Source organism: Protobothrops mucrosquamatus, unplaced genomic scaffold (assembly GCF_001527695.2).
Source record: "Protobothrops mucrosquamatus isolate PMUCROS unplaced genomic scaffold, P.Mucros_1.0 scaffold1946, whole genome shotgun sequence".
Classification (NCBI taxonomy): Eukaryota; Metazoa; Chordata; class Lepidosauria; order Squamata; family Viperidae; genus Protobothrops; species Protobothrops mucrosquamatus.
In genome coordinates, this window is record NW_015388067.1 from 89,314 (window position 1) to 101,365 (window position 12,052).

Genomic DNA, 12,052 nt, shown 5'->3' on the forward strand with positions numbered 1-12,052 from the left:
TTGGAAAGGGAATGGAGATCCACCACTGACTGTACCTGCCTAGAGCCAAACTTGCAACGTCTGTCCTGGGCAAGATCAAGTCAAAGACTGAAGATCACGGTCCAGGACGGGCGTGGCAACTTTGGCTGACTTGATCTGATTGGGCAGGAATACAGTCTACTACCCAATGGTGGAGTCTCCATCTCAGTGCTGGAGAAGCAAGTTGGTCATTTTGGATTTTTAAAAACTTTGCATTTGGTGCAACAGCACTTTTGGTGGCCAGGCCTGAAAAAGGACATTGAAAGTTATGTACAAAGCTGTGCTACCTGTGTCACTATGAAAAAGCCTCCTGGTCTGTTACAAGTGGCAGATCCTTCTCAGCCTTGGGAGGAGATAGCCATGGACTTTATTGTAAAATTGCCAGAAAGTAGGGGAAGCACAGTGATCTGGACTGTCATTGAACTTTTCTCAAAGCAAGCTCACTTCATCGCTTGTTCAGGACATCCATCTGCCCAAAAGCTAGCCAAGTTGTTTTTAAAATACATCTATCAGCTCCATGGGGCACTGAAACGGATTATATCAGATAGAGGGGTTCAATTTACTGCAAAATTCTGGAGGGAGTTTGTGAAACTCATTGGGTCTACCCAGGGGCTTTTATCTGCTTTTCATCCGAGTACGAATGGATCGCCTGAACATGTGAACGCAATGGTGGAACAATACCTCAGATGTTATGTTAATTACCAACAGACTAATTGGGCGGACCTCCTGCCTTTCGTCAAAGTGGCGTACAACAACACTGTACACAGTAGCACTGGACTTACGCCCTTTAAAATAGCTACTGGTCGGGATTTTGTCTCTATGCCCGAATACCCCCAAGAACCTCCTGCTTCACAAACCTTAGATCAGTGGGTGACCTCTTTGCAAGTGGTTTGGGCCAATGTGAAAAAAGCTTTAACCCAGGCTGCAAAGACATACAAGGAACAGGCTAATAAAAAACAATCTCCCCAGAAGCCATTTCATGTGGGGGAGAAGGTTTATCTTTCCACAAAATATCTAAGATTAAAATTACCAAGTAAAAAATTGGAACCTAAGTTCTTTGGTCCTTTTCCCATAGTCAAAATTATAAATCCTGTCACAGTTCAATAGCAACTCCCACGACTATTAGGGAAAGTTCACCCTGTTTTCCATTGCAGTTTGTTAAAACTGGTCACAGAATCGTCCTTGCAGCCGATTCCCAAAAAAGCGCCCAGCCCCATTCTGGTAGAGGGAGAGACTCATTATGAGGTAAAGCATATTCTTGACTCTAGATTGTATAAGGGTAAATTACAATTATCTGGTCCAGTGGAAGGGCTACCCTTTATCGGAGGCTACCTGGGTAAAAAGTACTGATGTGAAAGCAGACAGATTGATTCAGAGGTTTTATGATAAATATCCATATAAACCCAGGGAGGATTCTTAACTTGTGTTTTGTTTCATTTGCAGGACTTGCTTTCTTCCTGGGGGGTCTGACTGTCAACTCTATAACGAACCTGGCTGCAGCCATTTTGCTCATTCTAGCTTGCCACAAGAATGGTAGGGGTGCAAAGGATTTTTACTAGTCTAAATATTTTACTGTCCTGTGGGAACCAAGGTCATTTTTGTCAGTTAGATGGGGGGCGTGAGCATTTGGTTAGAAAGCCCACCAAACTGTTCTATTCTATTGATTGCATAGCATTGGGGTGGGAAGTTCAACTTTGTAATATTGTTTCTCTTTGAAGGGGATTTCAGACTTGGTTTCACTTTTGACCGTGCTGATACTATGTAACTAATAAACATGTTCTTTGAGGAAATTTCAAGCCTCGGAGTTGATTTGTTTGGTCTTGTCTATCGGAACCTTGACAGCAGTTTTAACTTCAAATGAATGGTTGTAAGTGGAGGACTGCCTGTAATGCTTTTCTTTCGTCTTACATTACAGTATCAAATTAGAAAAGGAAAAGGAGAGGAATAAAGCTTACAAAATATTGATTGCAGTTGAGTTTATATTATGATCTGCAGGCACATATGTTTGGTGTAGTGATTAAGGTGTCAGATTAGAAACCAGGAGACAGTGAGTTCTAGTCCTGCCTTGGGCACGAAGCCAGCTGGGCAATCTTGGGACAGTCACTTTTCTCAACCCTAGGAAGAAATAACTACCAAGTCACTTCTGAAAAATGCTGCCAAGAAAGGTGGAGGGGGCAGTTCCCAGAAGTCCAAAATGACTTGAGGGCGCAACTTTCAAGCAAGTATGTGACATACTATACTATTTTCTATACTTTAACTATGAAACAAATATTTAACATGTCACTATTACACATATTTGCAATTTATTCATACACTTGTATTGTGTACAAATTTTTACTTGGTTTGGGAAAAGCTACACAAAACATTTTTCCACACATGGGATGTCAGAAGTTAAAGGGAACATTGCAGGGAGGTGGTATATGGGAGTAGGAGGTGTGAAAGTGGTTTGTGTGATAAGTTGGCCAAAGGCCAGGAAGAAACTCAGAGTGAGGTGGAGGTGAGGAAATATATACGTATACTGTATACACAAATATATACGTATACTGTATACACAAATATATAGAAATACCCACAAATACTGAAAAGAAATAATCAAATTTGTAATGTTTATTTTGTAATGTTTTTGTTATATCTAGTTCCTACTTGTTTGTTGTGTTGATGCATTAATAAATGAAGAAATATCTAAACACGTGTGGTTTTCAGAGTCAATATGAGGCCTGCAGGAACCTTTATGTATGGTTTAGCAGCTCCCATTTCTATTTGAGTTTGACACCACTGCACTATACGATGCAATTCTGATTGTAAGGCATAGCTCTAAACATTCAATTGAATTTTGCTAATAAAAGGTTCTTGCCAAGGCACCAGTATATTTAAGATTATAGTTCTTAACTAAGCTAGCCCCCCCCCCCAATAACTTGTTAGGGTTTTCCATTTTATAGTTCTACATCTAATTATCACTAGCTATGCAGAGTACTGTTTGTTCTACTTCTCTCCATTTCACATCTTCCATGCAGCCTTCATATTATATCTCTTTACTCTCCATTTTAGTTCATTCATATCTTTGATTTCTCATTATCTTGAAAGGCAGGATTGAATATTGAATTTAGCTTGCTTTTAATCCACATTTTCCTGAAATAACCGTTACTAGCAAAGAAGCAGATTAGCAGAATATTGAGGAATATTCCAGGATCAATTGATATTAAATTCTGATTATCTTTTGTAGTATTTCTACCTGTAAGGGTTAGATCCATTTTTAAGGACCTCAATCTTTTCCTAAATATGGCAGTTTTAGGAGACGCCATGAAATCAACTTTATCATTAGTACTGCTCACAAAATATTTTTTTAAAAAAATCAACTGGGAATCAATTGTTTCTTTGAAAACATTTACTGTTTTTGCTGGCTGAGATAAAAATTATTATATTGGCATAACACAATTTCAGGACTATCATAGCACTTTTAAAAAATATATGCAAATAACTAAATACCTGTAAATGTATGTATATTCAGTTTGGATGTTCCTAGCTCAAACATTTAAAAATCCAAGAAACACCAACTTTACCTTTTTGAATGCTTTCACAAGTTTCTTTTTGTCATAATCATCAGCAATCCCCTGAACAGTTGTTAATGTCTTTCTACCGTTTCGTTGCTGGATCCTTATATGGATGTAGTCTTCAGTCCCTGCCGGGAGTAAGTCGTCACCCTTAGTTGCATCAGCAAAGGGGTCTGAAAAGGGGAAACCCATATAATGAAAATGATTTTTTCATAGCCTGAATTTTCTAAGTAAACAAATATAGGCTATTGGTACCTTAAAATGCATTATTTGAGTAATAGCAACATGTTACCTTTTATCTAAATGGAGGTCTAATCATACCTCCACATGGATTTTGATGGAGTTTGTTCTCATGGATTCCTTAGTAGCCCAGATTTGATGTACATATTTAGTAGTTGGGTTCTCCACAGTTCAGTACTGAGGTACTGATTAGGTTTTCTGCAGACGTTCTGCCCACATCCCAGCTATGCTTCCTAAGTGCAACTGTTCAGAAATAGGGAGTACCTTGCAATATTGTCTGTGTAAGATTTGAACTTGGGGGGGAGGGCGTCAGTTGGTGATTTGAGGTTTCCTGGGATGTGGTGATTAATTAGTTGCCGAGAATGTTTTCTCCATTTTGATTGGTTGTCTTGTCTGTTTGAGGATTAGGTGCCTGTCTGTTCAAGAAGTTACAGCCCAGTTTTTCTATTATTTATCATAGGCCAATACAAGCTTTCTCTCATTTTAAGAATTACTCAAACACTGATCAAGAATACCCAAGGCAGACTATTGGTGTTGATGAGACAATTTACCAGAAGCAATATATCTAAGCTACAATTTCATCAGACACTTTTACAGTATTTCTTTAAAAACTGCATTGCCCATTCTTACATGCAAATCCACCAACTTTTTAAATGTAAACATTTCACTGCCTGCTTAATATAGCTGTTTTCCATCAAGGTTCTGTTTGATGTTCAGCCTGAGGAAGATATAGTTTTCCTGATATTATGCAGGCCAGCAGCCACCTAAAAGGTACCATATCCTACCTTCAAAGAATTTTTTTTCTGTATTGGTCTATCTAGTGTACAATTCCTGTACACTATCCAAGTAGATCCTGGTATCATTTCCATGATATACTATTGGTTCACAAAGGCACTGAAGAGGTTTGCTGCACTTATTCAAATATTACAGTTACTCCCAGGCAGTTGCACATTGTATCTAGATAGGCCAGTGGGCGTTGCGTTTATAGAGCTATATGCTGCCACTTCTGTAGAAACTGAGCCAAAGCAACCCTTCAGTGTTCACAATGAATAAAGTATTTATAAACATAAATATTTACCTTCCCTGCCATTTGGAAAGTTATAATGTATAACTCAGTAGCTAAAACAGTTACTCCCAAAACATTTAATTTTAAGAGATTTGGGAGCTGGAACTGCATAAGAAATTGAGTACAAAACTGAAGGATCTCTATTCAACTGCCAGCTGTAGCACAAATTGCAGAACATCATTTTTATAAAATAAGGACTGAGTATATATCAAGGCAGGAAGTAACACAAGAACTCCCCCTCCTTTTATATCTTCTCTCCCCTTTTATATCCTCGTCTCTCCCCCCTTCTTTTATATCCTCTCTTCTCTCCCTTCTTTTATATCCTCTCTTCTCTTCCCTTCTTTTATATCCTCTTCTCTCCCCTATATCCTCTCTTCTCTCCCCCTTTTATATCCTCTCTTCTCTTCCCTTCTTTTATATCCTCTTCTCTTCCCTTCTTTTATATTCTCTCTTCTCTCCCCCATCCTCCTTTTCTCTTCATTGCACCTCCAGCTGATTCCTGTCAAGGCTGCGCTTCTCCGTCTCTTTTGCAATCCCCTTCTCTTCTCCCCCCCCCCCCGTTGTCCTTTTTTCTCTCCCCCTCCTGCCAAAACCTTCTCCTTTCATAGCCTCTCCTCTTTCCCCTTCTCCTTTTCTCTTCCGGCTGCATTGGAAGCGCTGATCCTGGGGCTTCTGTCTCACCCCCATAGCCCTGCAGAAGCGCTGATCAGTTGTAGTTACCCGTGCCAATCCTGGGCTTCTGCCCAGCCCCCATAACCCTGCAGAAGCGCATGCCAATCCTGGGCTTCTGCCCAGTTGCCGTAGCCCTGCAGAAGCGCATGCTGATCCTGGGCTTCTGCCCAGTCCCCATAACCCTGCAGAAGCACGTGCCAATCCTGGGCTTCTGCCCAGTTGCCATAGCCCTGCAGACGCGTGTGCTGATCCTGGGCTTTTGCCCAACCCCCATAGCCCTGCAGAAGCACCGATCAGCTGTAGCTGCCCCTGCTGATCCTGGGGCTTCTGAGGAGCCCTGACAGCCCTGCAGCTCCAGCTCTCTCTCCCTCAGGCTTGTGCGGTGCTGCCGCTTCAACTCATTCCCCTCCCCCACTACACTTGTCTAGGACGGTCACGTACCACCTGCCAGGTGACAAAGTACCACAGGTGGTACGCATACCACCAGTGGAAAAGCCCTACATTAGAATACCAAAAGGGCACACTGAACCTCAGGCCAAAGTTCATGCCACAGGAACAGGAACAACTCCAAACACAAAAGCCCAAGAAGGTATAAAAACCCACCACTGCCAGCTCCATGTGGTCAGCCACCCCAGAAACACATGCTGTGTCACTGAAGTTTCTGGCAACTCAATAAAGAACCTTTCCAAAGAGCCTCCATTTTGTTTATTCCCAGCTTGCACTGGACCGATGAAGATTTTTCTTTCAACAATACTATTGCATAGGCTAGATTTTATACTGAAAGAAGACTGCAGATATTTTACCAAAAGATTTGTTCCCTATAATAACTCACTGGCAACCAAGTCTTAGTAAGACAAATAGTTTTGAATAAGGTTAAGCAAGCTATTTTAGACTAAAAAATGTAGGTATCAAATTTTAGCCATGTATGCATTCTACTGTTTCAGCTAATAGAGTGTAATTTGTCAAGGAAAATGGATTTAAGAAGAAAAAGTAGGTGGCATTCGTTTTGGTCTATTTTGATGTCATATAGCACTAAAACTTAAGCTCCTAAGAAGGCATAAAAGGGCTGATTGAGCTCAATTAACTCTTTAAGTAACCAATAAACAATAGCATTTCCGTCACCCAGCATGTCATAAGAGGATCCGGGGAGGGGAGAGAAGAGTGTAGCAACCTCCTCCAAAGGGTGCTGGGCAGTGAAAAGAAAGATGTGTTGCTTCATCAGTGGCAATATAACAATAATAACAATAATAACAATAATAACAATAACAACAATAATAATAATAATAAAGTTGGAAGGGACCTTGGAGGTCATCAAGTCCAACCCCCCGCTCAGGCAGGAAACCCTATACCATTTTGGACAAATGGCTGTCCAGTCTCTTCTTAAAAACTTCCAGTGTTGGAGCATTCACCACTTCTGGAGGCACGTTGTTCCACTGGTTAATTGTTCTCACTGTCAGAAAGTTTCTCCTTAGTTCTAGGTTGCTTCTCTCCTTGATTAGTTTCCATCCGTTGCTTCTTGTCCTGCCTTCAGGCGCCTTGGAAAATAGCTTGACTCCCTCTTCTTTGTGGCAGCCCCTGAGATATTGGAACACTGCTATCATGTCCCCCCTCGTCCTTCTCTTCATTAAACTAGACCGGGGTAGGCAACCTTGGCTCTTTTATGACTCGTGGACTTGCTGGCTCAGGAATTCTGGGAGTTGAAGTCCACGAGTCATAAAAGAGCCAAGGTTGCCTACCCCAGAACTAGACATACCCAATTCCAGCAACTGTTCCTTATGTTTTAGCCTCCAGTCCTCTAATCATCTTTGTTGCTCTTCTCTGTACTCTTTCTAGAGTCTCAACATCTGTTTTACATCGTGGTGACCAAAACTGGATGCAGTATTCCAAATGTGGCCTTACCAAGGCATTGTAAAGTGGTATTAATACTTCACGTGATCTTGATTCTATCCCTCTGTTAATGCAGCCTAGCACTGTGTTGGCTTTTTTGGCAGCTGCAGCACACTGCTGGCTCATATTTAAGTGATTGTCCACTAGGACTCCGAGATCCCTCTCACAGTTGCTACTATTGAGCTACTATTTGTTATGGGGAGAAGGCAGGTGAGCTTTCAGGTCAGTGCTCTTTATAGTTCCCTATTTCTCAAGCAAGACATTTTGGAGACAAGAGGTCTACGCCAATATTAAACCCGCAGTTTCAAAAAAAGTGTTCACTCTCCATCGTGAATCCCGCGCCCAAGCCAAGACATTAGTCCTGATAAGGCTCAAGGTCAGCGGTGACAGATCTGGGAAAGGAAGAGAAGAGACCAATCTAACAGCAGTCCACTGGTTAGAGCAGGCGAGAAACAGAGAAGGGAAAACAGCAGACGACGGCGCCGTCCCAACAAACGACTGGAAAGCGTAAATAGGAATGAAGAAGGCAGAAACGAGGGGGACAATAGCCCAAGTCGCGAAAAATTCCCCTTTGAAGGAAAGCCGCAGCCCGGTGTCCATGCAGCCTCTGATACCGAGACGAGGGACAAAGGGGAGCCCGTTTCTTACCGAAAGATTGGAGGTTCTGGATAGTGGACATGCGCTTCTGTGGTTGGGCGCTGCTCGTGGGGAAAAGGCCGCGGCTGGTTTCGCCCGGGACTCCCAGGTTCAGTAGTGGGGAAAAATAAAGGAAAAAATGCAAACCAGCAAAACCTGAAAGGGCAGAGAAGACGCAGCTGGGGGGGAGGGAACGGGGGAGGCGGCTACAACAGCGACAGTCGCTCACAAAATGGCCGACACCTCCTATTTCGGCTGTCGTTTTCCCAAGATAGGCCACGTGATGGTAATAGGCTTTTCACGGAAACCTGGGAAATCGAGTCCGGGTGAAGAAACTCAAAGCCTACTTTGCACAAGCTACAACTTCCGAAAGGCATGGCAGAACAGGGTTTTGTTTTTTGCCCTCTGCTAGCCTCCCCTAATTTTCGTTTCTTTCTACCCCTGAATATATCTGCTGATGGGACTCTGGTGGCAGAGCGACCAAGGCTAAGCCAGTGTTATCTCCTCCTGAAGTAGGGGAGGAAGTACAGTCACCGGGTTCACATTGCTCTGAAACTATGTTATGGCTCGTTTGATTTAGGCTTAGCATGTCATTTGAACATCATTTATGGGTTTGTGTGTTGAATAGCTAATTCTTAAAGGGGAATGTGCCTTTTTAAGCTAGTTCACTCAGCAGCTTGTCTTTTCTGTCTCTGGAGGCCTTTCCTTGTTTGATCAATATATGGAAGAGGGAAAATATGGGGGGGGGGGGTTCAAATTCTTCCTTCAGAAGGAGATGGGAATGAGAAAAAGGGAGGCAGGGAAGGGAGGCAGGGAAGAAAGTCCCGCCTTAGCACTTGGCCACCAGCAGCTCTGCCTTTGACTTTGCTTGTCAAAAGGTTGCAGAAGGGGATCACATGACCCTGGAACACTGACCATTATAAATATGAATCAGTTGCCAAGCATCCAAATATAAATCACATGACCCTGGGCATGCTGCAATGGTCATAAGTGTGAAAAATGGTCATAAGTCATTTCAGTGCAATTGCAACTTTGAACAGGGTTTTTTTTTGGTCATCAAGTTTTTGACACCTTGCTAGGTGGTACTCGAATATTGCCATATCCTAAAAGTGGTACAATCGGTAAAAAGGTTGAAAAGCCCTGCAATAGAGCACTCCAACAACATGCATATCCGGTGCCTGTAGTCAGCCACATTTTGGCGTCACTACAGGGAGGTTGCATATTCGCCAAGTTAGATTTGGCTCAGGCCTACCAGCAACTGCTGGTGGACGAGGCCACGGCGGAAGCTCAGACCATAGTTACCCACAGGGGAGCTTTCAAGGTTAAGCGCCTACAATTCAGGGTCAGTGTTGCCCCAGGGCTTTTCCAGGGAGTGATGGAGCGCACGCTCAAAGGTATTCCAGGCCTGTGTCCATATTTCGATGATGTCCTCATAGCTGGGGAATCAGTCGAGAAATTGGCAGAACAGCTCAAGGCCGTTCTTCAGCGTTTCCGAGAAGCGGGGCTGAAACTGAAATGGGAAAAATGCAAAATTGGGGTAGCTTCAACCGAGTTCCTCGGATTCCGCATAGATGCCAAAGGCATTCATCTTGCTGAATCCAAGCTCAAAGCAATTCAGCAGGCCCCGAGTCCTAAATCTAAAGGGGAGCTTCAAGCTTTTTTAGGACTGCTCAATTTTTATCATGCCTTTCTACCTCGCAAGGCCGCAGTGGCAGAGCCATTACACTGGCTCTTGGACAAACATGCACAGTGGAAGTGGACCAGAGTCCACGAGAGGAGTTTTTCAGCAGTCAAATCACTGCTGTCTTCAAACTCAGTTTTGATGCATTTTAACGAAAATCTGCCTGTCTGCATCGCTTGTGATGCATCACCATATGAGATTGGGGCTGTGCTGAGTCATTTAATGGCTGACGGAAGGCAAATTCCAATAGCCTATGACTCAAGGACCTTGTCCTCTGCAGAGCGTAACTACGCCCAAATAGATAAAGAGGCCTTGGCCATAGTGGCAGGGATAAAGAAGTTTCATGACTATTTGTATGGTAGGCCCTTCAAGGTCTTCACAGACCACAAGCCACTGCTGGGGTTGTTCACAACGAACAAACAAACACCCCAGATCATATCTCCTAGGACAGGGCTTTTCAACCTTTTTACCAATTGTACCACTTTTAGGATATGGCAATATTCGAGTACCACCTAGCAAGGTGTCAAAAACTTGATGACCAAAAAAAAACCCTGTTCAAAGTTGCAATTGCACTGAAATGACTTACGACCATTTTTCACACTTATGACCATTGCAGCATGCCCAGGGTCATGTGATTTATATTTGGCTGCTTGGCAACTGATTCATATTTATAATGGTCACAGTGTTCCAGGGTCATGTGACCCCTTCTGCAACCTTTTGACAAGCAAAGTCAATGGCAAAGCTGCTGGTGGCCAAGTGCTAAGGTGGGACTTCCTTCCCTGCCTCCCTTCCCTGCCTCCCTTTTTCTCATTCCCATCTCCTTCTGAAGGAAGAATTTGACCCCCCCCCCCAATATTTTCCCTCTTCCATATATTGATCAAACAAGGAAAGGCCTCCAGAGACAGAAAAGACAAGCTGCTGAGTGAACTAGCTTAAAAAGGCACATTCCCCTTTAAGAATTAGCTACTGGCTAGAAAGGAAAGTAAGGAGCGCAGCCGGCACTTAAGGAAGAAAAAAAAATGTAAGTACTGGCTGCCGGCTGAATGGCTCCATTCATAAGTAAAGGAATGCTACAGGGAAAATCCATTCAGGAGAAAAATACTTCAAAACCCCTTGCAGCAAAACTTACAGCTAACAACAGCAGAGCAATAGAAGCTAACAGGAGACATCAGCCATCAGCTAAATAGAAATTGCCAAACACTCCTTAAGAACACAAAGCCCTCATTGCACAAATCCCAGAACTTCAAAGTCACAAAAGCACATAAGAATCCTTCCACTCTCCATCTCCTTCCCTCCTCCGTGCCTCACCTCCAGCCATTGCTGCCTTTTTTCATTCCTCTTGGAGGGTGACCCCTCCCCCACTGCATTTCTTGCCTGTTTGCTGCTGCCAGCACAGGTGGCTGCCACAGCAGTTGTAGATGGCTTATGGCCAGCCTGCTTGATCTCCTCTCCCCCACCCCTCCTTCTTCCCCTTCGGTGGAGCTGACTCTGCCTCCTCCCAAGGCTGCTGCTTTTTCTCTCTCTCCCTCTCTTGCCCAAACTGCCTCCTTTTATAGGCTCTCCTGTCTCTGCCCCCCTCCTTCTTTCTCATGGGGGAGGGTGAGCCAGAAGTGAGCCTGGGGCCTTTGCAGCTCCAGAGGACTCTCTCACTGCAAGTCCTTGCCTGTGCTGGCTCTTTCCCTCCCCCACTACACTTGGCTAGGCAGGGCTGCATACCACCTGCCACTTATTAATGTACCACAAGTGGTACGCGTACCACAGGTTGAAAAGCCCTGTCCTAGGATGTTGAGGTGGTCAATATTCCTGTCAGCGTATAATTACAGTCTGATTCATAAACTAGGCAGGGAAATGGGCCACGCAGATGGCCTTAGCAGACTGCCCCTGCCGCAGTTAGAGTCCGACCCCGCTCCAGCCACGTGCATCCTGGCTATCCAGGACCTGCCTGAGTCTCCCCTTAACGCAGGGGACGTGGCTGCCAAGACAGCTTCAGACACAATGCTGAGCCGTGTGTTGAACTGGGTGCTCACAGGATGGCCAGAAACTAGTCCCGGGCCTAACTTTCAGAGTTTCAGTAGGAGGAAGGACGAGTTGTCAGCTCACAGGGGGTGTGTCTTATGGGGTAGTTGGGTGGTAGTCCCGAACTCACTGAGGGCTAGAGTCTTAGAGTCGCTGCACGAGGGACATCCGGGAATAGTCCGGATGAATGCACTCGCGCGAAGCTACCTTTGGTGGCCTGGGCTGGATAAAGACATTGAGGCTCAGGTTCACAGCTGCCACATTTGCCAGCAATCTAGACCAGAG

General features: G+C 44.1%; 1 protein-coding gene across 1 annotated transcript in view; it reads right to left on the reverse strand.

Annotated features, from left to right (window-relative positions):
* Positions 1-8,283, reverse strand: part of LOC107294450 (eukaryotic translation initiation factor 1b) — a 61,679-nt gene extending 53,396 nt beyond the window's left edge. The window contains exons 1-2 of the mRNA XM_015823682.1: positions 8,083-8,283; positions 3,579-3,742 (exon numbers count right to left, since the gene is read on the reverse strand). Of these exons, the coding sequence (XP_015679168.1) occupies positions 3,579-3,742; positions 8,083-8,113 (195 nt within the window). The 5' untranslated portion in view covers positions 8,114-8,283. The remainder of the gene's footprint in view (positions 1-3,578; positions 3,743-8,082) is intronic.
* Between the last annotated feature and the right edge of the window lie 3,769 nt (positions 8,284-12,052).